Source organism: Lissotriton vulgaris, chromosome 6 (genome assembly GCF_964263255.1).
Source record: "Lissotriton vulgaris chromosome 6, aLisVul1.2, whole genome shotgun sequence".
NCBI lineage: Eukaryota > Metazoa > Chordata > Amphibia > Caudata > Salamandridae > Lissotriton > Lissotriton vulgaris.
The window spans coordinates 1,362,022,491-1,362,048,387 of NC_141694.1; the positions used below are offsets into that span (position 1 = coordinate 1,362,022,491).

General features: G+C 49.1%; 1 protein-coding gene across 1 annotated transcript in view; it reads right to left on the bottom strand.

Moving 5' to 3' along the window:
• The window catches only part of XPO1 (exportin 1), a 293,144-nt gene that overhangs the window by 139,167 nt on the left and 128,080 nt on the right, over positions 1–25,897 (bottom strand). Inside the window, exons 6-7 of the mRNA XM_086927487.1 lie at positions 1,515–1,709; positions 1,260–1,428 (exon numbers count right to left, since the gene is read on the bottom strand). Coding sequence (XP_086783613.1) covers positions 1,260–1,428; positions 1,515–1,709 — 364 coding nt within the window. The remainder of the gene's footprint in view (positions 1–1,259; positions 1,429–1,514; positions 1,710–25,897) is intronic.

Consider the following 25,897-nt stretch of genomic DNA (forward strand, 5'->3'; position numbering starts at 1 on the left):
TGCTTCTTTGCCTTTTTCTTGTGCTTCCACTTATCCAAAGACTTCTAAGAGGAGTGGTGGTGGTGGGTATTCACCTGTTACAACGCATTTTTTACTCCGCACTACCACTACAACGCGGGCATTACAACGCATACCGTTACAACGCATTGCGCTGGGGGGCGCTCTAGGATAAGAGGTAAGTTTAATTTACTATCCAACACCTTCCCTAGGGTCCACGGGGACTGGAGTTAGAATAGTAAATTATACTTACCACTATCCAGCACCCCAAAGCGCTATGCGTTGTAGCGGTATGCGTTGTAAATACCGCGTTGTAATGGTACGCGGAGTAAAAGTATGCGTTGTAACGACATACATCCGTGGTGGTGACCCTGCAACCGGTACCGCAACCTCCCTCTCGATTAGGACCTTGAGCAGCGCAGAGCTGACTGCTGGGCCTCGAGAAACTTTCGGGACAGCTCATGCAAAGACTTCGGGTTCATGGCCCAGCAGTTGGAGCACGACTTGGGGCGCACCAGATGTGGGTCAGTGACTGACCAACTTGTGACAGTATTCACAAGGTTTTAAGTTGATCCGATGAGGAGACATCCCTTGCACCAGGAGTCGAAAGACTCAAAACAAGAAGTCGACAAAAGTAAAAAAAAACCGAGTAAAAAAAAGACTAAGGGTACTGATCTCTCTGGACCTGCGCTGGCTGTCACGAAAAAATAAACTGACGTCTGAGCACAGGGTCAGCGCCTAAGTAGATACCTTAACGTCTTTCCGGCTATCACAGCGCTAACGACGAACGCAAAGTCGACAGATGCCACCTACCGACGCGCAAGGGTAATGCTGAAGAAAATATTCTCTAGATCCAGTCTGAAGCCAGGTGCTAATTCCAAGGTAAGGAATCCATGACTAATAATGACAGGGAAGATTCAAGCATGTGAATCTATGAAAGATACAATACTGGAGAAATATAAGGAATAAAATGATTCCAACTCATTAGATGCCTAAGATGGTTGCAGTCAATGTGAGCGTAGCTATAAAAGTGTACAGTGAAATGTGGTATCATGAAAGTTTTTTAGGATGATTCAGAGATGGTTAGGCTTATTGTGATATCAAGGTAAATAGAATAACTATCCCAAAACGATTCTGCTTTATAATTCAAATAAATCTGTAGAGAGCCGTATCTGAGAATTTAAGGAAGGTCATTTTGCCCAGCATTATTTCTGACTTACTTCCAAGATCGCAATTCAGCATAAAGAACCAAATATAATCACCTGTGTCTGCAACATTCCTCATTGTATGCTTGAAGGCCCAGATAATGGAATCCAACACTAACTTGAACTGAGCAGGGGGAATAGCAAGAAATGCAGGGAAACAGTGTGAATTTACGGCCTGTAGCAGCAAGAAAAAATTTGTTCTGTGTTCAGGATACTCTTCGAAGTCCTAATGAAAAAAAATACAATAGTTAAACCTACATGTTAACAGTAAAACGACGCAAAACTTCCGTTGCCGTAAAATGATATATGTACCTTGTTGATCATATTTAATGTACATTCAAAAACCGCATCAAAAATTTGAGGAATTTCAGCGGTTATGTGTCCCCCAAGTTTGTTTACAATTATGGCCATTGTACTTAATACTTCAGGTTCTCTTGCTGCTGGAACATTTCTCTGATAATCAATGAGAACAGCATCAAGCAAAGGAGGGACAAAGTTTTCAGCAACCTGGAAAATAAAAGTAAATAAGGTTAGGCATAAGTGATTGCTTCCCAACTTTAACATTCTATAGCACTTCCTGAAGAATGATCTCACTTTCTAAATATGCTTAGTCTTTGAATGGACTCTTGTACACTAGCCAGACAGAATCCAGAAAGCTGCCAAGCAACTGCTCTCTGCAGAAATGCTGCAACTTCACCTCGGGCCACCATTTCATCTACTTAAAGTATCACTGCATGTCCTGATAACAGTACAATGTCTTTCTGGGCTCCACAGAGAAATAAACCAGAGAATAGTAACAAAACAATGTAAGTGTACAACATTTTATAAATTAGTGCATATTTGTGCATTGTTCAGATCGAACAATCTGATTAAAAAGTAGCCACAGACCAGTCAAACGATGACTAGCGGTGAGGGGAGTGGAGGGGTCTACAGGAAGAGGATCCACCTCATCTTTGTATGAATTCCTAGCACCGCAACGTTAGAAAGCTGGTCTAAGGAAATATAATGTACTACATTAAAAAAAGGAAAATAGACACTCACAGACAACTTTGGCAAGATGAGCTTGCAAATCCGAAAGTCAACACTTTAAGATGTATGGAAATCCAGTTTGTGGCACAAGAAATGTCAAACTTTGCAAGAGGTTTTAAACGGTTTGCATGAGACCCAACTTCTTCTGGCAGCTTCTCATTTGCTTGGACATAGCAGACATTAATGAACAAGTAACTTACCTTAAGTAACGCGTATCTGATAGAAGCTATATCTAGCTGCAGATTCTTTACCTCTGAATTTCCAATGCGTCAGACTGGAATTGGAAACATTTTTGGGATCTGTATTCCTGCACACCAGTAGGTGGCTTCATTCGGCTCCACGTGCGTTGTCTTCAGCTCCAGAACTGACGTCTACGGCACCTATATAGGTGCCACCTAGGTGTGCTGCCGTCAGTTTCTGTTCATGAACTTCCACGCCAGAAGAAACGAGCCGTGAAGAAGATGTACTACTGGTGTAGAAAAGTAGGACCCTGAAAGGGATCAGGCCTGTCCCTAGAAATCTGTGCTCAGAGTAGGGAGGATGGGTGGGTCAGTAAGGAATCTGCACTATAGAAGGTAAGCAACTTGTTCATCTGACAGACTTCAACCCCAGATTCCTTAGATACCCAAGCAATACCATCCCTGGTGGTGGGTCTGTGCATCAATTTTTACCAAGAAAGTTCTGCAGGACCGAAAGGCCAAAGTGTCCATCCCTATGCACCTGACTGTCCAGATACTAATGATTGGGGAACGTTTGCTGGGACTCCCACGTTACTGCTTGGCAGATGTCCAGGACTTTAACCCCACAAGCAAAAGCAGCTGCCGCAGATTTAGCTTTGGTGGAATGAGCTCACAAACCTTCTGGAGGTTGCTTCTCGGTCAATGCGTAGCAAATTTGTAAGCAGAGCACAACCTATCTGGAGATGGTCCGCTCTGCACAGCCAGGTCTTTCTTTGCACCATCATCCACCCAGAACTCATGTGCGGTCAAGGTAGAACACTACTCATTTTGGGTCCAGACTATAGTCGCTCCTCTTCTTTCGAGGGATGTGAAATTATGTCAAAGGAATGCAGAGTGATGGATTGGCTGGCCAACATGGAAAACACGTTCCGCTGAAAGGAGGGCCTTGTACGAAGCACCAGTTTGTCAGGATAATTTGAGAAGTATGGAGGCGTGAATGACTAGGCCTGCAGCCCACTTACTCTACAGGCATATTTAATAACCAAAAGGAAGGCTGTAGGAAAACGCCCCTTTTTTGCATGTTACCCCCTCCCTTTTTGCCAGATACATGATGCCAACTTGACAGTGTACCCTTGGTCCCTGCTAATCAGGCTCCCAGTGCCTGTGTTTCCCAAAACTCTACCTTTTCCAAGACTGGCGCACCTCTGGGCTACATGCAAGTCCCTTGTAAAAGGTACCCTTGGTACCAAGGAACTAGTGATCAAAGAGGGCCTTCTGAGGGCTGCTGACCAAACTGAACACATGGCACACATCCCTTCACCAACACTGCAGGTGGCATGGGTAGGTTACCCCTCTAATGGGCCTTACTACCCTAAAGGCACCATACCACAGTTGATGGCATAGCTGCATGAGCAATATGCCCTACAGTGTCTGTACCATTCACAGACATTTTAAGTACAGTGAAGCCATTTTGAGTACATGGGCTGGGAAATATGTCAGTATGAACTCCACATGTACATTAACCCTTTACAGAGGCTGAGAGGGTTGATATCAAACTGGTCAGCACATTAAACCCACACTGATGCAAGTGTGAGACTTAATGTAAAAGGCACTCCGAGGGAATCTTGGAGACGCCCCTACAAACAACAAGACCTGGTGTGGTTCCTGGCTGGCTACCAGCCATCTGCAATCATCCGGCAGGTCTCAGGACCACAGGGTAGAGAGCCACCACTCAGTCCTGAAACCAAGCCCATCCAGGAGAGAAATGTCATGCCTCCTCCCCAGGATGGGCATGGTCCACGAATGGGAAGCTTTAAAGTCTTACTGCCTGTAGGAAGGTGGATATCGGACTATGGTTACCCCCAACTTTTCGCCTGGTGTTTTGCTGGTTTTTCGACTTAGTTGACCTGGGGCCCTGCTATTCAGGACCCCAGGACCCCTGCTCTCTCTGTAAAATGGATTCCATGTACCTTAGGTGCATACCCAATTGGATACTGAGTCGCCTTATCAGTCCCTGTACAGTGTACCTTAGGTACCCAGGGCATAGGTGTACCCAGGGCCTACCAGGGGCTGAAGCATGTATTATGCCACCCCTGGCTGGCCATCCAAATCTGACAACTGGCTGCACGACAGCTGGGGCAAGGTGGTGTAATCATTATTTGCTTTAGATATAGTATTCCTATATCAAACCCTAAAATGGACACATATATTCCTATCAGTCACTCCTATGGCAGGCCTTAACAATCCTGAAGGCAGAGTGCTTGGAATTATGAGAGATGGTGCTCTGGCATGAGCTGAGCCCGTCTGCAGCTTGCGGAACCAAGTCCTAATAGCTGTTCCATGATAACGCGTACCATATACTCTTAAGTGCATTATAATCCTCGCGGTCATTAGCCAACTTTGGTATCGCTTTATCAAAACATGTCAAGTAAGGTGTCATACGAATTGGAATACTAACCCCTCGCCAATTCTGGCGACGGGGTTAGCATTCCACCCTTCTAGAGGGACACGACATGTATGTAACTGTGAACCCCGGTTAAAGTTAAACGAAGCCTCAGCTCCACAAAATGGATGCTGCCACCACAGACACAAGTCTGACCTCCTGTTGCTGGGAGTCCTTCCAGCGTGGAGAGCTTGGACAAAGGGTTTCCTGTCAGGGGCGGTGCTAGCACCATCCCAGACAGGGTTTTGTGTATCCCAGGTAGGCAGGGCTGAGAGGAAGGTGACTGCAAGTGGCACCCCGGTGCTCACTGTGCATATGCCGGCTCAAACCAGTTCCAGGGGCACCCCAGCCCCTGAGCTGGGGAAAGTCCGGACAAGGGAGAGGGGTGTAACCACCCCCCTCCTGGTTCCACCCATGGGCAGGACCTAGTCGCGTGCCAGCCCCTTTTCTTAGAATAAAGGTAGGAGCGGGCCCCCTTCCCAAATTAGATCATCTTGAATCTTGAACTACTTTCCACAAAAAGAACTCTTGACTTTCTTTGAAGACTCTCCCTTGTGGCTAAGGAGTAGCCACCCTGCACCCGCAGGCACCACCTAAGCATCGCGGTTTGCTGCACGTCCATCTTCCGGATCAAGACTGACCAGCTCGACGAGACCCGGATTCCCTGGCATCTCTGACCTCTACCTGCATCATCAGCCCAGCTGAGATTAGTGGGTGTGACGAGACCTGAGGGACCGGCCATCTTCAAAACCTGCACGACGCTTAACCAGCACGACCACCGAGGGACCCTCGAGTGAGTGCACGTGGGTCTGAGAAGCCCCAACCCAGAGCAGCTCCAGCACCGAAGTCCAGCCCCCCAGCATCCACGAGATCTGCGTGGGGCCCTTCTGCTCTTTGCTGCTTGCCATGTTGTCCTTTCACTTGCCCGTTGGCTAGTGGCCCTCCTGACGACGTACCACGATTTCACCGCTGGTCTGGTTGCTCCAGACTGGCCCTTGCTCCCCTCCAAAAGAGGAGCACCCCGGACCCTCATGGTCCACTCCAGACGCCATCTTGACTCCACCGCGTGGGCTTGCCTTTGCCAAGGTTTGTTGCCCCCATCTTGGGTCCAGCATCGCCGACAGCAGACACCTTCGTGGGACAGCTCGCACCTCCAGCCTGGTCGCCGACAACGCCTCCTAGCCCGTGTGACTGCACTGGCTAGTGATTAAGAACTGAGTCCCCTCTGCTTTCAGGTCGTCTCCATCACCGATCCAGGCTTGGATCACTCCGAACATCTTCACTGGTTGCCTGCCAGCAACAACTTCTTTCAGGCTCCATAGACTACAACGAGGATTCCCAACGTCTTTTGAACCCTATGCCGCCGCAGCCCCTGGGCTAGGTAACCCGAGCATTTTGGTGCTCCAACGCAGGTTCACTATCCAAGTGTTCAGATCCTTTTTCGTTTTAAGTCTACCTAGTCGGATTCGTCCGAAAACAGTAACTTTAGAAATACTAACCTCCATAGACTTTGTCCCGCATCCCGCTTGAGAGTGCACACTCTGCACCCGATCTCCCTAGGCCTCCTGCTCCTAACCTTAGGGTTTAGTAGTGTAGTCCTAGCGATCCTGAAGCCTCTGGAACTTGTTACTTACCTGCTAGTATTTCGCATTCCACTTTTAGAGCATATGGTTTTTCGTGCCCCTCGGGCATTTGTGTAAATTGTGCAACTTGTAGTATTTTCATAAGAGTTTTGTATTGTGCTTAGCTCCCTGACTCAAAGAGTTCAGGGTAGACTTGTTATAAATAAATATCTTTTATTTTCATAACAACTTGTGTGGTGTCCTTTCACTTGGTGTTCAAGGGGTATATGTGATGGTAAAACAGCTGGCTTAACACGCCCTCTAGAGTTTAGCCTGAAGACTGCTTTTGTCCACGCTACTAGGATAGCTGGTCTATAAGGTTGACTTACAATCAATCATCAATAAGGGTCGGTTGGTATGATACACAGTGATCACTAGAATAGTGAGCACTATATATCAGGCCAACTTCTCACACTGCCTTTCTGAGCTGACCCCAGCCTCTGCTGCTACCAGGAGCTGGCTCCCACCAGTTATGACCCCCACTTTGGGTAGGAGTACCAGCGAGAAAACCTAGTGAGAAAGGAGGTGTGCCCACCTTTGCCAACCCCACCCAAAGTGAAGCACACATCTGTTCCCTCCATTTTGTAGATGAGGGGACTTACCCCAATGAGGATGAGTTATATGCCCCCCTACCTTTCTACTGAAGGGTGGCATAAGTCCAGCACCAGAGGGTCATTCTTGAGCAAAAATGCTAGTGGCCAAAATAGCACATGGCCGAACAGGATGGGAACAATCCAATATGAGGACCTGTACTGCTTACCACTCAGTGTAAAAAGTGTGTTGAATAGTCTCATTGAGCTACTTCTGCGTAAATTCCCAATTTTATTATCTATTTTAATGGTTTTAAATAATGATGTTTTAGGAATTTTGTAATACGCACTGCAAAGGTTTAAATTAACTAGGCATAATAAGAATAGTTACTTACCTGTAATCTGTGGTTCTCCAGTATTGGTGTCTTTTATAGATTCACATGCCTGAATCATTCCCAGCGCGAGAGAATAGCGCCCCGGTACACGCCGCCAGACTGTGGAGAAGCCGTTCGGATTGACTCTCTAAGCAATCTCCGATCACACGGGGATGTGCTGACGCTACCCCTTGTTCACCGCTAACGCTTCGGCGTGAATATGCAACACCCGGCCACTTAACTACAGAGTGACTCGACAGGATTAAAACCTCAAGCACACGCCGACCGGACTGGTATGTGCTGACGCTGCCCCTGTAAAACACGCTACAAAAACTGACATCAGTCTTCAAAGATAAATGTTCCTTTTTAGAACATCGACCAGCGAATTAGAAAAGACTAAATTGTAACACGAAGCACCATCCAAGCCACAGCCCTTTTATTTCTGGCGAGTGCCCTCCATTCATAAAGGTCCTTTCTTTCCAGAGAAGCCTCCAGTCTATGCCTTCATTAGACCAAAAATTCAGTCATTAGTGTCTGAGACCCTGATGAGAATCCCTGCCGACCAATAAGGGATTTGAAACGCGTAGGCCCTTCTTCTACTGGTCTGCTAGAGTATCTAGGGGGCATTCCTCTCCCTGATCTCTCACCATTCTATGCACATTACCCTGGACTGTATAAAGTTCTAATGTATGATTCTAAATTCACTAACAGATAGGAATGTAACTTCTTAAAATAGCGCTAAATGTTTGAAAAAATTTGTGCAGATCCAATAGATCTTCTGTTTTACTATAGTGGTAGTATGTGGTATGATTGATTGAGGTATGATTGTGACGAATGCTGCGGCGATTGTGATATGATTGAAGGCTTAGAATGCATGAAGTTTCTATCGAATGTGGTTTGTTGATGTGTCCTCATTTCTTATATGCTTCTCTTTTCATAAAATAAAAAATTGTGTAAAAAATTGTTAATTTTCAAATAAAAATTGCGAGTAATAAGCAAATACCCCATTTTGAATTAGCTTTCTTAGTGTGGATGCTAAGAGTGATAATTGAATAAATGTCATCAGCACTGGCACTTCTTTTGTTACTTGTTGAATCATTCCCCGTCATCGGAGTGGGAGTCCCACGGTATATAAAAAAGCAATAATATGCCTGTAATAACTAAAAAACCTTGGTAATAACCAACCAGGAAGTAAAGTAGCCCTCCGCTACAGGAGCAAAAGCTCCCACACTCATGACTATCCTAGTTTTTTTGTATAGACCAAACTGCAGCCACTCAGGCGACAGCACCCACCAGAATGTTCTCCCCAGAGGCTCAGGCTCTCATATTTTCTCGAACAGGAGTGAAACCAACATAATTGCCTGAGGGAGCCTCTGAGGGGAGGTGGGCGGGTGCATGTGAATCTATTAAAGACACCAATACTGGAGAACCAGATTACAGGTAAGTATTGGGGTGTCTTTCATAGATTCACATGCATGAATCAGATTAGATAGCAGTACAAGAAAAACATTATGCTCGTAAGACGCTTACAGTATACAGCAGATGGAGTAGTTTCTGTCCTGTAACTCCAGTTCTGAAGTAGGGGTATCTCTGTTATAGTCATAATCTAGTGAATAGTCCCATCCATGTGCGTGGACCCCGGCAATCAAAAATAATCTCTTAAATTGTCAAATCATGCAGACCCTTCAAGACACTTAAGAGAGAATTTAAAGACAAATAATGCAGCCTATATCCACAGGCTACACTGTCCAGTACTTTAACTAGAAATTCCACCAAACACCACACATAACCCAGCCTGCAGTTTCTACCATAGAGAAACTTGCCTCCACCAGAAAAAGACTCTGGAATGATAGAGAGGAAGGCATGGACAGACAAGCCCCATAGGCTGCCATTATTTAGCTTAAATAGGATACTGTGCCTTTAAGAGAACTTTCCAGAACTTTCTCCCAGTATCCCAGAATGCATAGCAGGTCTCTCTTACTTTCAGTTCTTTTTTCCGGCTCCTGCTAACAGGACCCTGGCATTGAGCTCTCCCTTGTTTCAAGGGTTTATTGGATTTTTGTCACTTTTGTGTTTAAAAGTGTTTGAGTTTAGCTTTCTTGGTGCTTTTCTTCTCTCCTGGGTGTTGGTTCAGGCGTTTTAGGGCTCTAAAATGCCTGGTCTTTTTGACAAGTGCTCAGCATGTGGAAGGAAGAAGGCCATAAGTGATCCACACGACGTCTGCATCGTCTGTCTCCCTGAAGAACATGTCCCTGAAGACTGACATCTGCCAGCAGTTTTCAGCAAGGACCCTGAGGGACAGGCTGAAGATTAGGCTTTCAGGCCTTGAAGAGAGACGTCTGCAGGCGGGTCAGGGCAGGCTGGGAAGGTTGCCTCTGCTGAGGCCTCTGGGGGGCTCCCTAGAGGCAGGAAGACCAGCAAACGGTCCCAGTCTCCGTAGATTGCATAGACGACGACGTCGAGAGGGATGACGACGGTGTGTTCCCCGTCTCCCTGGGGCTCCGGGTAGAGACGGCGTGATGACTCGACGTCGAAGGGCCTGGAGAGGCCGCCGTCGAAGCCATCGTCAGAGTCTACCTATCTATGTCGGAGACGAAGCGACAAGCATCGGCGCTCGCCGTCGAGGCGACACCACCGATCGCCGCCGAGACAACGGTCGACGTCGAGGGGCTCCTCGACGTCGAGGACCTCAAGAAGGAGGAATCGACACTCGTCGTCGAGAACGGAACGTTCGACGTCGCGGAGGCGGCGTACCGAAGGAAGAGGTCGACGTCGCGGAGGCGGCGTTCGACGTCGTGGAAGAAGAGATAGACGTCGCGGAGGCGGCGTTCGACGCCGGAGTCATGGAGGCGACGTTCGAAGCCGGAAAAACGACGCTCAGCGTCGAGAAAGAAGAGATCGGCGTCTAGGAGTCGCTCTAACTCTCCTAAATGGCGCAAGAGGGATTCTGGCCCCAGAAGTCAGACTGGATCTAGTGGAGGACGCAAGAGGAAGCGATCACCTGCTGAAGGGGCTGGATCTCAGCCCCCTTCGCCTAAGGGGTCACCGGGCTCGGTGTACTCGGTGGTATACACACCATCTCGGCCTAGGTCTCCACCTCCGCCTGTACCTAAGGAGGACCCTCCCACCAACCCTCCACTTCCGCCAGGCAGACCACTGCCACCGCATGGGCCGGCCCCTCGGTCGGTGATACCTCCGGTCCCTCCGCCGAGGTCCACGTCGTTACCTCCTCTGCCTACACCTCCTAAGGGGACACCGAAACCTAGACCCCAGGAGGAACCGAGGAAGACTCCCCCCACGGAAACCTGTGGAGTGGCCACGGGCTGGCAGATCTCGCTGTTGGAGAACAGAGGCTCACCTTATTTGAAAAGACTGCGTAGAACTGCTCTTCCCATTGAAGTATCTGCATCACTTGCTGAATCCAGGCAGTAGTGTCTTGTAAAAAATGTGCCTGCTGGACCACGTTGCAGCTCTGCAGATTTGTAGCAGGGGCACACCAGCGAACAGAGCGGTGGAAGAGGACACCGCTCTTGTAGAATGCACTCTTTGTACAGTCTGCAAGGGTCTTCCTGCCTGTTGATGACATAACCCAATTGCTGACAAAACCCATCTGGCTATAGTCTGCTAGGAAACCGCGCAGCCTTGGCGCAATCTTCCATATGCCACAAACAATTGGTCTGTCTTGCGGACAGTTGCCGTTCCTTGAAGATAGAACCGGAGACATCTCCTGAAGTCTAACAAGTGTAAAGCTCTTTCAGCCGGTGATTGTGGATTTGGAAAAAATGTCTTGAGGATCACTGGCTCATTTAAGTGAAAGTCCGATGGTACCTTGGGCATGTATCTAGGATTGGTACGTAGTACCACAGAGTCTGATGTAAATTGTAAGAAAGGCGATTTTGAAGTGAATGCTTGGATGCCACTGACCCTTCTAGCTGATGTTAAAGCCAATAGCAAAGAGACCTTCCAAGTATGGAATTTGAGATCAACCTTATGAATTGGTTCAAAGGGGGTGACGCATGAGTTGAGCTAGCACCACGTTCAAATGCCAAGATGGAGGTGGTCGTCGAATTGGAGGAAACATCAGAAATAATCCTTTAAAAAATTGCTGGATTATTCTTGAAAACAGAGTTTGTTCCGTCCTGACTGAATCTGGAAATGGCTGCCAGGAATACCTTTAGGGTCGAATGTGCCAAACCCGATCTAGCCAAATGCAGGAAGAATGGCAAAATTTGTTCTCGTCTAGCATGAATGGGATGCAGATCGGCAGCTTGACACCAGGCACAAAAACGCTTCCACTTGAGCTTGTAGGTCTTAATCGTTGACGGTGCTCTGGCATTAGCGAGTACTTCTTGACAATCTTGAGGAATGTCTAAGTTGGCAAACTCATTGTGCTGAGGAGCCAGGCTGATAATTTCAACGAAACTGGGGCGGATGGTACACTTGGCCTTCGTGGATTGTCAGGAGATTCGGTATTCGAGGCAGCTGTATCGGTCTGCACTCCGAGAGGAGGAGTAGCTCGGTGAACCAATATTGTTGGGGCCACCTTGGAGCAATCAGGATTATATGACATGGCTGCCTCTTCATCTTCCTGATGACCTTGGGAATTAGTGGAATCGGCGGAAAAGCGTACGCAAATATCCGACACCAGTTCATCGAAAGGGCATCCCCGCATGAGTTCTTGTGGGGAATCCAGCTTGCAAAGCGTGGGCATTTCCGGTTCCGATTCGTCGCAAACAAATCCAGGTCGGGATGACCCCACTCTTGGAATATGTAATCCAGGGTTGGTGTATGTAGCTCCCATTCGCTATTGCCTGCAGCAGACCTGCTGAGGGAATCCGCCAGTATATTGGAAACCCCTGGGACATTATTATTATTATTAGATTTTATAAAGCGCGTAGTCACCCGTAAGTATCCCAGCACTAAGATCCACACTTCTGAGGGTCACTGGGGCGAAGGGGGAAGTCAGATCAGGGGAAAAGGTGCGCTTTCAGCTGCTTCCTGAATCGGAGATAGTCAGGTTCCTTCCTAAGGTCGCGAGGTAGTGAATTCCAAAGACGGGCAGTGTTAACAGAAAAGCGCCGTCCACCCGTGCGCACCTTCTTATATCTGGGGATGGTGATAAGGTATTCCTGATCGGATCGGAGGGATCTTGGGGCTTTATAGGGCCTGATGAATTTTCTTAAAACAGGGGGGCCTTTGTCTTGTAGAAGTCTGTGAGACAAACAGAGAGCCTTGAACTTCACTCGCTCTCTCACTGGAAGCCAGTGGAGGAGTTTCAAGGCTGGTTTGGCCGAATCTCTGGCCGGGGTATTGTTAAGGGTTGCCTCGGGAGCGCCTAGGTAGATGGTGTTACTGTAATCCAGCCTTGATAAAATAAGGCCTTGGATTAACAGTTTCTGGGAGGCAGGCGGCAGTAGGGGCAGAATCTTCCTGATCGATTTGAGGAGCCCAAAGCAAGTCCCCGCAAATTGTTTGGCTTGCATCTTGAACGACAGATCTTTTTCAAGCCAAATTCCCAGGCTTTTGATCTCAGACTTAGGATCAGGGGGTTCACCCAAACATGGGGGCCAGATGTTCTGCGAGAGGGAAAGCCCCTTCTGGCCAAGGAGGAGAATATCTGTCTTAGAGCCATTAAGTTTCAAAGACGAGCTATTCATCCATCCTTGTATTTCTGCCAGACAGTTGTATAGATCCGATGGTGCTTGGTTTGGGTGAGATAAGGACACCATGTGAGAAGGTGGCCTGATATGCAGTGCTCACTATTCTAGTGAACACTATGTATCAGTCCAGCAACCCTTATTGATGATTGGTTGTAAGTCAACCTTATAGACCAGCTATCCTAGTAGCGTGGATACGAGCAGTCTAAGGCTAAAGACTCGAGAGGGCGCGTTAAGCCAGCTGTTTACCACACATATACCCCTTGAATACCAAGTGAAAGGACACCACACAAGTGTTATGAAAATAAACAGTTATTTATTTAAAGATCACAACAGCCCTGTACTCTTTATGAGGACAGGGTACTAAGCACAAACCAAAACTCTTACAAAAATACTTAAGTTAGCGCAGTATATACAAATGCCCGAGGGGCACGGAAAACCATATACTCTGAAAGTGGAATGCGAAATTCCTAGCAGGTAAGTACAGTACTAATAGCTTTTGGAATCGCTAGGACTTGACTAGGGAATCGTTAGATTACGTCTAGGAGGCCTAGGGGACTCGGGTGCAGTGTGTGCACTCTCACGCGAGATGCGGGACAAAAGTCTATGGTAGCTAGGAATTAGAAAGTTAGTGTTCTCGGGCGAACCCGACCTGGTAGGGAGAAAACGAAAGTAGATTCTGACCCTTGGATAGTGAGGCTATGCTGGGGCACCGAAATGCCGAAGTTACCTAGCCCAGGGGCTGCAGCTGCATAGGTCTGAAAAGACGTCGGGAATCCTCGTGGACGGACCAGGAGCCGGAAGAAAAGATGCTGGCCGGTGACCAGTGAAGAAAGTTCAGTCGGATCCAAGCCTGGATCTTGAAGATAGATGACACCTGAAAGCAGAGGGGACCAAGTTCGAGACTACTAGCCAGTAGTCAGTGGGCACCAGGAGGGCACCGGATGGTAGCCACCTCGACTAGGTGAGTGGGTGACGCTTGACTCGAAGATCTCACGGACCAGGAGGCGTTGTCGGCGACCAGGATGGAGGATCGAGCTGTCCCACGAAGATAGAAGCTGTCGGCGTCGCTGGACCCAGGATTGGGCAACAAAGCCTTGGCAAATTCAAGCCCACGCGGTGGACCTAAAATGGCGTCTGGAGTGGACCAGGAGGGTCCGGGGTGCCTCTCTTGAACAAGGAAGCAAGGGCCAGTCTGGAGCAACCAGACCAGCAGTCGTGAAGTCGTTGGGCGTCGTTCAGAAGGCCACAAGCCAGCCGGCTAGTAGCCAAACAACGCGGTGCACAGCAAACAGCAGAAGGGCCCCACGCCGATCGTGGAGATGCAGGGAGGCTGATCTTGGGTGCTGGAGCTGCGCAGGGTTGGGGCTTCTCGGACCCCAAAGCACTCACCAGGGGAAGACTCGGTGGGCTTGCAATAAAGATGTCGTGCAGTCTTGGCGATCGTCGGTCCCTTGAGGTCTCGTCGCACTCACGGTTCTCAGCTTTGCTGTAGAGGTGAGTAGAGGTCAGAGGTGCCAGGGAAGCCGGGTCTCGTCGTGCTGGGTCGTCGGATTCGTGATGAAGGACTTGCAGCAGGCCGCAGTGTTCTTTAGGATGGTGCCTGCGGATGCAGGGTGACTACTCCTTAGCCACAAGGGAGAATCTTGAAGAAGAAATCGTGAAGTCCTTTCGAAGAAAGTGGTATCTTGATTCCAAAGATGATCTAATTTTAACAGGGGGCCCGCTCCCATCTTTATACTAAAAAAGGGGGCTGACCCGGTGACTAGGTCCTGCCTATGGGTGGGACCAGGAGGGGGGTGGTTACACCCCTCTCCCCTGCCGGACTTCCCCAGGCCAGGGGCTGGTGTGCCCCTGGAACTGGTTCTGACTGGCCTATGCGTAGTGAGCACCGGGGTGCCACTCAGCAGTCACCTTCCTGAAAAGCCCTGCCTACCCAGGATACACAAAACCATGTCTGGGACGGTGCTAGCACCGCCCCTGACAGGAAACCCTTTGTCCAGGCTCCCCTCACTGGAAGGACTCCCAGCTGCAGGGGGTCAGACTCGTGTCTGTGGTGGCAGCATCCATTTTGTGGAGCTGAGGCTTCAGTTAACTTTAACCGGGGTTCACAGTTACATACATGTCGTGTCCCTCTAGAAGGGTGGAATGCTAACCCCGTCGCCAGAATTGGCGAGGGGTTAGTATTCCAATTCGTATGACACCTTACTCGACATGTTTTGATAAAGCAATACCAAAGATAGCATTTAACCGCGAGGATTATAATGCACTTAAGAGTATATGGTATGCGATATCATGGAACAGCTATTAGGACTTGATTCCGCAAGCTGCAGACAGGCTCAGCTCATGCCAGAGCACCATCTCACACGGTTCCAAGCACTCTGCCTTCAGGATTGTCAAGGCCTGCCATAGGAGTGACTGATAGGAATCTGTGTGTCCATTTTAGGGTTAGGTATAGGTATACTACACCTACAGCAAAGGGTGATTACACGACTTTGCCCCAGCTGTCATGCAGCCAGTTGTGTCAAATTTAGGAGGCCAGCCAGGGGTGGCACAATACGTGCTGCAGCCCCTGGCAGCCCTGGGTACACCTATGCCCTGAGTTACAGGGTCTGATAAGGTGGCCCAGTACCAATTGGTAGATGTACCTAGGGTACATGAGGTAATTTAGAAAGAGAACAGCCAGGCTGTGGGTCTGATTGGCAGGCCCACAGCCAGAGAAAGTCGTAAACCAGTGAAACAAAAGCAAAAAATCTGGGTGATCATAGGATTGCAGACCCTACTCTCCTACATGACCCCCCCCCAAACTTTGGGACAATAAGCTAACCTTGACCAGGTGAGTCTTCTTGTTCTAAGTGGAAATATCTGGAGAGCCCATCGGCATTGCCATGATCAGTACCAGGCCTATGTTCCACTGTAAAGTCCATCCCCTGTAGGGAAATGGACCACCTAAGCAGTTTGGGGTTTTCACCCTTCATCTGATTTAGCCACAAGAGGGGCTTATGGTCGGTCTGAATCTTGAAGTGAGTGCCAAACAAGTATGGCCTCAGCTTCTTCAGGGCCCAAACCACAGCAAAGGCCTCCCTCTCAATAGCTGACCAATTCTTCTCTCTGGGGGTCAGCCTTCTGCTTATAAAAGCAATGGGCTGATCCTGACCATCAAAATTCAGTTGAGAAAGAACAGCTCCCACACCCAACTCAGAAGCATCTGTTTGGACAATGAATGGTTTGGAGTAGTCTGGACTCTTAAGGATAGGTGCTGTGCACATGGCCTGCTTTAGGTCATCGAATGCTTTTTGACAGCCTGCTGTCCACTGAACCTTTTTTGGCATTTTCTTACTTGTCAGTTCATTTAATGGTGTCACAATGGAACCATAGTTCCTGACAAACTTTCTGTAGTATCCAGTCAGGCCCAAGAAAGCTCGAACCTGAGTCTGGGTGGTTGGAGGAGCCCAGTCCCTGATTGACTGTATTTTGCTCTCCAGTGGCTGAACCTGGCCTCCACCTACAAGGTGGCCCAGGTATACAACCTGTGTCTGCCCTATCTGGCACTTGGTGGCCTTGATAGTGAGGCCTGCTGCTTGCAGAGCCTCTAACACTTTCCTCAGGTGGACCAGGTGATCCTCCCAGGTGGAGCTAAAGACAGCAATATCATCTAGATATGCTGCACAGAAGTCATCCAGCCCAGTAAGGACTTGATTCACCAACCTTTGGAAGGTGGCAGGTGCATTTTTCAAACCAAAGGGCATTACCACAAATTGATAATGCCCACCAGGGGTTGAAAATGCTGTTTTGGGCTTGGCATCCTCAGCTAACCTGATTTGCCAATACCCAGCTGTTAAGTCAAATGTACTTAAGTAGTTGGCAGAAGCCAATCTATCTATAAGTTCATCTGCCCTTGGTATTGGATGGGCATCAGTCTTAGTGACTGCATTGAGACCCCTGTAGTCTACGCAAAACCTCATCTCTCTCTTACCATCTTGGGTGTGAGGCTTTGGCACTAGAACTACTGGACTAGCCCAAGGGCTATCTGAGGGTTCAATGACTCCCAATTCCAACATTTTCTGCACTTCAGTTTTTATGCAGTCTCTAACATGATCAGGCTGCCTGTAGATTTTACTCTTGACTGGCAGGCTGTCACCAGTGTCAACCTCATGGGTGCACCAATTGGTCTGACTGGGTGTCAGAGAGAACATATGTCTGAAAGACTGAAGAACCTGTTTACAGTCTTTCTGCTGATGTTCAGAGAGGCTGCCACAAAAGACAACACCATCTACTGACCCATCATCAGGATTCTGAGTGAGCAGGTCTGGGAGAGGGTCACTCTCTTCCTCCTGTCCCTCATCTATGGCCATGAGCAAGCTCATGTCCTTCCTGTCGACATATGCTTTGAGCCTGTTGACATGGAGTACCCTGTGGGGACTCCTGGGAGTTCCAAGGTCCACCAGGTAGGTGACCTCTCCCTTTTGCTCAAGAATTGTGTGGGGCCCAGACCATTTGTCTTTGAGTGCTGCTGGGGCCACTGGCTCCAACACCCACACTTTCTGTCCAGGCTGATAAACAGTCAGGGCAGCCTTTTGGTCATGCCAAGCTTTTTGAAGTTCTTGACTGGCCTTAAGGTTTTCTGATGCCTTCTCCATATACTCAGCCATCCTGGAGCGGAGACCAAGTACATAGTCCATTATGTTGGTTGCAGGCTTTTTGAGAGGTCTCTCCCATCCTTCCTTCACCAAACACAAGGGGCCTCTCACAGGGTGCCCATACAAAAGTTCAAAAGGGCTGTAGCCAACCCCCTTTTGTGGGACCTCTCTGTAAGCAAACAGAAGGCAGGGCATCAGGACATCCCATCTACGCCTGAGTGTTTCAGGTAGTCCATGAATCATCCCTTTTAGGGTCCTGTTGAATCTTTCAACAAGCCCATTGCATTGTGGGTGATAGGGTGTAGTGAATTTGTAATTGACACCACACTCCTTCCACATAGCAGTTAAGTAGCTTGACATGAAGTTTGCACCTCTGTCAGAGACAACCTCCTTAGGGAAGCCCACTCTGGAGAACACTCCAACTAGGGCCCTTGCCACCACAGGTGCTGTGGTGGTCCTAAGTGGAATAGCTTCAGGATACCTGGTGGCATGATCCACTACCACCAGTATAAACTTGTGCCCTGATGCTGTCTGGGGTTCCATTGGGCCAACAATGTCAATCCCCACTCTTTCAAAGGGCACCCCCACCACAGGCATTGGTATAAGGGGGGCCTTTGTTGTGCCACCTGACTTACCACTGGCTTGGCAAGTGACACAGGAGCGACAAAACTCCTTGGTATCCTCATTCATGTGAGGCCAGTGAAAGTGTGAGACAAGCCTGTCCCAAGTCTTTGTCTGGCCTAAGTGTCCTGCTAAGGGAATCTCATGGGCCAAGGTAAGTAGGAAACCTCTCTGAGACAAGGGTACAACCAGCCTCCTGGTCATGCCAGGCTTGGGGTCTCTTGACTCAGTGTACAGGAGTCCATCTTCCCAGTATACCTTGTGGGTACCTGTGGCGTTCCCAGCAGCCTCAGCAGCAGCCTGCTGTCTGAGGGGTTCAAGAGAAGGGCAGCCTAACTGGTCCTTCCCCAGGTCTTCCCTTGAGGGTCCCCCTGAACCCAAGAATTCAACTTGATCAAGTTCAAACTCTCTAGGCTCAGTTTCCCTCAATTCCTGCAGGTCAGCCTCCTCTGAGACTTGATCCACAACCTGGGGCAAGGGGGAAGGCACAGCCTTAACCCTACTGCTCTTTTTCTTGGGAGGTGTCTGGTCCATTGTTCCAGGATCCAGCACCTGTTCAGTGGGGCATCTTCTGGCCTGTGACCTAGTCACAGCAAACACATGTGCTGGCAAACCTAACATTTCCAGATGAGTCCTCTGCTCCACTTCTGACCATTGTGATGACTCCAAATCATTGCCCAACAAACAATCCACTGGGAGGTCTGAACTAACTACAACCTTCTTTTGGCCAGTTACCCCTCCCCAGGAGAAAGCTACAATTGCCATACTATGATTGGTAGTGACATTGCTTGCATTGGTCACCAGGAATTCTGTACCTGGCATGATCTGTCCAGGGTCCACAAAGCTAGGTGTCACCATTGTGACACTGGCACAAGTGTCCCTATAGGCCTGAGCCATTTTTCCATTAATAAAAGGTGTCTGTCTGTATTTGCCCAAAGTATTGGGACTTATGTCAGGGGACATATCCATATCCCCTGTACTGACAAGGACAGCCTGAGTGAGGGTGCCAACTAAGTTGTCACTCCCCTCAGAACCCAGGGTTAACCCTACTAAACCCTTGGGAGGTGCACTACCACTGCTGGCTGTACTAGGGGGCACAGGTGCCTTAGGGGCTGCAGTGGCAGGAGTCTGCCCTCCTCCTTTCTTGGTGCACTCACTAAACCAGTGAGTTTTACTTTTGCAGTATTGGCACCACCTTTTAGATTGGCCTTCTTTCTTCTTTTGGGGAGCCTGACCCCCACCCTCTTTGGGTTGTTGGGGACCTGTCGAAGACTTCTGGTCATTTTGTTCCCCTTTCGAATCCTTACTCTTCTGGTCTGCTTTCTTCTGACCACCTTGATTCTGGCCCTGGTTCTGTTTAACTCTTGTTCTAACCCATCTGTCTGCCTTCTTTCCCAATTCTTGGGGAGAGGTCAGATCTGAGTCAACAAGATGCTGATGCAACAACTGGTTCTGACAATTGTTTAAAATTTGCTCTCTCATCATCAAATTGTACAATCCTTTATAATCAGTAACCTTACTGCCCAGCAACCAGCCCTCAAAAGCCTTAGTGGCACAATCTACAAAGTCAGCCCAATCTTGAGACTGAGTTTTCTGGGTATCCCTGAACAGCACCCTGTACTGCTCAGTGGTTAGGCCAAACCCATCAACCAGTGCATTTTTCAAGACTTGGTAATCATTAGCATCCTCCACCCTTGTGGTGAGGAGCTTGTCTCTTCCTTTACCCTCAAAGGAGAGCCACAAGATAGCTGCCCACTGACTTGGGGGAACACCTTGCACAGTGCAGGCCCTCTCCAAAGCAGTAATCCATTTGTGGATGTCATCCCCTTGTTTAAAGGGGGGCACTATCTTACCAAGGTGTTTTGTATCAAAACTCCTTTCCCTATTGCTAGGTACAATGCTGCCACCAGTGGGGACTGTCCCACTCAATTGTTGCTCTCTAGCAAAGGCAAGCCTCTCTTTGGCCAGGGCAAGTTCTTCCCTTTCAATCCTCAGATTGGCTGCCTTTTCCTTAGCTTCATACATTCTCCTCTGGGGAGATGTCATTCCCCTTTGAGAGGAACGTTGAGAGCCATTGGTATGAAGGGATCTGATAGAGCCTCTTGATAGAGATCTATCTCGTCCATTCCCAATGTTAAGCTGACCTGAGAGTGGCCCCAAGGGTCCCCTAGTGCCCATCTCATGTCTGCTTAAGTTGGACCTGGTTAGTCTGCTGACTTCTACCTGTTCCTTTTCTGCCTCATCCCCTGATACCAAATCATCATCCTCATCATCAGCATCATCTGCTTCCTGAAGAGGATGGTCCTGGGCATCAAAGGGACCCTGTAAGGAGGGCATGTTGCCATCTGAATTAGAAGGGTCTGGGTTACCAGCCCTCCTTGCATCATGAGTCTCTAAGAGACCAATCAGAAAGGCAGTTGTGGGGTTAGACCCCTGCTTAATCTTCCTAGAGGTACACACTTGTCGTAACTCATGGAAGCTAAGCGCAGTATATCTTGAAGGGATGACCTGTGGAGGGTCAACTGACACAAGGGGAACCTCAGTGTTTCCTCCTTTGTCCGACATACTGTTTCTAGTGTGGTGTAAGTGATGCACCTACCTACACTATGTGTTTACCTACTGATCCCTTGCTAAGAGTTGCAGCCAAGGTGTGCTAAGCCTTGAGGAGCTACAACAGCTGGTTCAGTAGAACTCAGAGTATTCTAAGCTTTAGTTATGTGTACCTAACAGTACTTATGTGATCTTTCAACAAGATATTCTTAGGATACGTGTGGTAAAACAACAGCAAGCTCAAATCCCAACCGCTGCTCACCAATGTGAGAAGGTGGCCTGATATGCAGTGCTCACTATTCTAGTGAACACTATGTATCAGTCCAGCAACCCTTATTGATGATTGGTTGTAAGTCAACCTTATAGACCAGCTATCCTAGTAGCGTGGATACGAGCAGTCTAAGGCTAAAGACTCGAGAGGGCGCGTTAAGCCAGCTGTTTACCACACATATACCCCTTGAATACCAAGTGAAAGGACACCACACAAGTGTTATGAAAATAAACAGTTATTTATTTAAAGATCACAACAGCCCTGTACTCTTTATGAGGACAGGGTACTAAGCACAAACCAAAACTCTTACAAAAATACTTAAGTTAGCGCAGTATATACAAATGCCCGAGGGGCACGGAAAACCATATACTCTGAAAGTGGAATGCGAAATTCCTAGCAGGTAAGTACAGTACTAATAGCTTTTGGAATCGCTAGGACTTGACTAGGGAATCGTTAGATTACGTCTAGGAGGCCTAGGGGACTCGGGTGCAGTGTGTGCACTCTCACGCGAGATGCGGGACAAAAGTCTATGGTAGCTAGGAATTAGAAAGTTAGTGTTCTCGGGCGAACCCGACCTGGTAGGGAGAAAACGAAAGTAGATTCTGACCCTTGGATAGTGAGGCTATGCTGGGGCACCGAAATGCCGAAGTTACCTAGCCCAGGGGCTGCAGCTGCATAGGTCTGAAAAGACGTCGGGAATCCTCGTGGACGGACCAGGAGCCGGAAGAAAAGATGCTGGCCGGTGACCAGTGAAGAAAGTTCAGTCGGATCCAAGCCTGGATCTTGAAGATAGATGACACCTGAAAGCAGAGGGGACCAAGTTCGAGACTACTAGCCAGTAGTCAGTGGGCACCAGGAGGGCACCGGATGGTAGCCACCTCGACTAGGTGAGTGGGTGACGCTTGACTCGAAGATCTCACGGACCAGGAGGCGTTGTCGGCGACCAGGATGGAGGATCGAGCTGTCCCACGAAGATAGAAGCTGTCGGCGTCGCTGGACCCAGGATTGGGCAACAAAGCCTTGGCAAATTCAAGCCCACGCGGTGGACCTAAAATGGCGTCTGGAGTGGACCAGGAGGGTCCGGGGTGCCTCTCTTGAACAAGGAAGCAAGGGCCAGTCTGGAGCAACCAGACCAGCAGTCGTGAAGTCGTTGGGCGTCGTTCAGAAGGCCACAAGCCAGCCGGCTAGTAGCCAAACAACGCGGTGCACAGCAAACAGCAGAAGGGCCCCACGCCGATCGTGGAGATGCAGGGAGGCTGATCTTGGGTGCTGGAGCTGCGCAGGGTTGGGGCTTCTCGGACCCCAAAGCACTCACCAGGGGAAGACTCGGTGGGCTTGCAATAAAGATGTCGTGCAGTCTTGGCGATCGTCGGTCCCTTGAGGTCTCGTCGCACTCACGGTTCTCAGCTTTGCTGTAGAGGTGAGTAGAGGTCAGAGGTGCCAGGGAAGCCGGGTCTCGTCGTGCTGGGTCGTCGGATTCGTGATGAAGGACTTGCAGCAGGCCGCAGTGTTCTTTAGGATGGTGCCTGCGGATGCAGGGTGACTACTCCTTAGCCACAAGGGAGAATCTTGAAGAAGAAATCGTGAAGTCCTTTCGAAGAAAGTGGTATCTTGATTCCAAAGATGATCTAATTTTAACAGGGGGCCCGCTCCCATCTTTATACTAAAAAAGGGGGCTGACCCGGTGACTAGGTCCTGCCTATGGGTGGGACCAGGAGGGGGGTGGTTACACCCCTCTCCCCTGCCGGACTTCCCCAGGCCAGGGGCTGGTGTGCCCCTGGAACTGGTTCTGACTGGCCTATGCGTAGTGAGCACCGGGGTGCCACTCAGCAGTCACCTTCCTGAAAAGCCCTGCCTACCCAGGATACACAAAACCATGTCTGGGACGGTGCTAGCACCGCCCCTGACAGGAAACCCTTTGTCCAGGCTCCCCTCACTGGAAGGACTCCCAGCTGCAGGGGGTCAGACTCGTGTCTGTGGTGGCAGCATCCATTTTGTGGAGCTGAGGCTTCAGTTAACTTTAACCGGGGTTCACAGTTACATACATGTCGTGTCCCTCTAGAAGGGTGGAATGCTAACCCCGTCGCCAGAATTGGCGAGGGGTTAGTATTCCAATTCGTATGACACCTTACTCGACATGTTTTGATAAAGCAATACCAAAGATAGCATTTAACCGCGAGGATTATAATGCACTTAAGAGTATATGGTATGCGATATCATGGAACAGCTATTAGGACTTGATTCCGCAAGCTGCAGACAGGCTCAGCTCATGCCAGAGCACCATCTCACACGGTTCCAAGCACTCTGCCTTCAGGATTGTCAAGGCCTGCCATAGGAGTGACTGATAGGAATCTGTGTGTCCATTTTAGGGTTAGGTATAGGTATACTACACCTACAGCAAAGGGTGATTACACGACTTTGCCCCAGCTGTCATGCAGCCAGTTGTGTCAAATTTAGGAGGCCAGCCAGGGGTGGCACAATACGTGCTGCAGCCCCTGGCAGCCCTGGGTACACCTATGCCCTGAGTTACAGGGTCTGATAAGGTGGCCCAGTACCAATTGGTAGATGTACCTAGGGTACATGAGGTAATTTAGAAAGAGAACAGCCAGGCTGTGGGTCTGATTGGCAGGCCCACAGCCAGAGAAAGTCGTAAACCAGTGAAACAAAAGCAAAAAATCTGGGTGATCATAGGATTGCAGACCCTACTCTCCTACACACCACTAATTGAGTATCATCAGCATAGCTGATGATACTCACTCCGAACGGGTTGACAACCTCCTCCAATGGGGACATGTAGACATTAAATAATGTCGGGCTCAGGGATGAACCCTGAGGCACGCCGCATTGGAGGGGGGTTTCGGGGGACCGGGGGTCATTCTCCCAGACCTGAAAGGAGCGCTGACCAAGGAAGGAAGTAAGCCAGGTCAGCGCAGTGCCCTCCACACCAATGTTCTTAAGTCGATGGATTAGGACCCGATGGTTAACGGTGTCGAAGGCCGCACTGAGGTCCAGGAGGATCACTGCCACTGATCCTCCCGCGTCCAGAAGTGCCCTGGCCTCCTCCACCGCTGCGAGAAGGGCGATGTCAGTGCCCTGCCCTGGTCGGAACCCAGTCTGCGAGCATCTAAGCAGATTGTTGGTTTCCAGATACTGCGAAAGTTTTTTGTTCACAAGCTTTTCAGCAATTTTACTGGTTCCGGGGAGCAGGGAGATTGGCCTGTAGTTGGCCAAATCCGAGGGGTCCAGGGAGGGTTTTTTTTAGTAGCGCCTTGACGACGGCCGCCTTCCAGCTAGAGGGAACTGTTCCCTGTAGCAGTGAAGCATTAATGAGATGGGTGAGGGTAGGGACGATGGTGGGGGCTACTTTCTTAAGGATGCGTAGCGGAACAGGGTCCCTAGGAGATCCGCTTTTGATGGTGTCTAGCGTGGATGCGACCTCTTCGGCAGTTACTGGTCCCCAGGAAGATAAACGGGGAGAGGTGGAGGTCGTATTAATACCTTCTTCCTCGCTGAAATTGATGGGTGGAATGGAGGCAAGGATTTTCTGAATCTTCTCCTCGAAGAAGTTAGCCAGTTTAAGGCATTTTTCTTCATCTGCTTTGGGGTCTGGCGGAATTCTTGGTCCGGAATCTGGGGCTTTAAGTAATTCTTTTAAAATGATAAAAGTTTCCTTGCTGGAGCAAGAGGAGTTTTCTATCCTTTCCTGGAAGAATATGCTTTTAGTGTTACGAAAAGCGATCTTGTAATTTTTTAAGGAGGTATGGTAGGCATCCTTCTTAGTGATCCACTTATCCTTCTTCCAGGAGCGCTCCGTTCTTTTACACTCCTTCCGTAAAAGATTAAGCTCAGGAGTGTACCAAGGGGCAGGGCTCACTCTTTTAATTCGCCTGAGGGTGGTAGTTATGGGGAGAAGTTTGTCCAGTGATGAGGTGAGCCAGGCGTTGAACTGTTTATCAGCGTTGGCTGGGTCTGAGATTGGGAAGGGGAGGGATTCCCTGAGAATGGTGGTCCATTCGTCTGGCACGAGTTTGTGCCAGCGCCGGTTGGTGACCCGGGTTTTGATCTGTTGGGTGGGTGGAGTGACGAAATACCTAAAGATGGGTCAGTCCAAGGGAGGGGCAATGGGGAGCTAGTGGTGATGTCCGTGATGTTAGTAAAGACAGGGTCCAAGAGGTGCCCCTTGTCGTGGGTAGGTCCTACATTAACTAACCGAATGTCAAAAGATATGAGGTCAAGGAGAAGTTCAGAGGCAGTTAAATCTTTGGGGTCTGATAGGTGAAGATTGAGGTCACCCACGAGAAGAAAGTTGGGAGAGGAGGTTGCTATCTGGGAAACAGTGTCAACAAGAGCACTTGAGAATTTCCCTGGGGTTCCCGGCAGGCGGCAAATCAGCAGCCCCGAGAGGGAGTGTGCAGGGGATATTGGAAAAATGGGCACATGGAAATATGCCGCCTGAAGGTCGAGTGTTGCCATGTGATCTCCTTCTGAAAGAAACTGGAGGATTTCTTGAAGCGTCAACATTCTGAAGGATAATTTTTTGAGGTATTTGTTGAGGGCACGCAGGTCAAGGATGAGACGCCATTCCCCCGACTTCTTGCGAATTAGGAAACATCTTGAATAAAATCCTTTTCCTCTTTGATGTTGAGGTACTCTCTCGATTGCTCCTTTTCGAATCATAGAATATATTTGGGAAAATAGCTCCTTGAGATGAGCTGGTGGTGGTCCCCTTGGGGGGGAATTTGGAGGGGTTTTGATGAATTCCAGAATGTGACCTCTGGA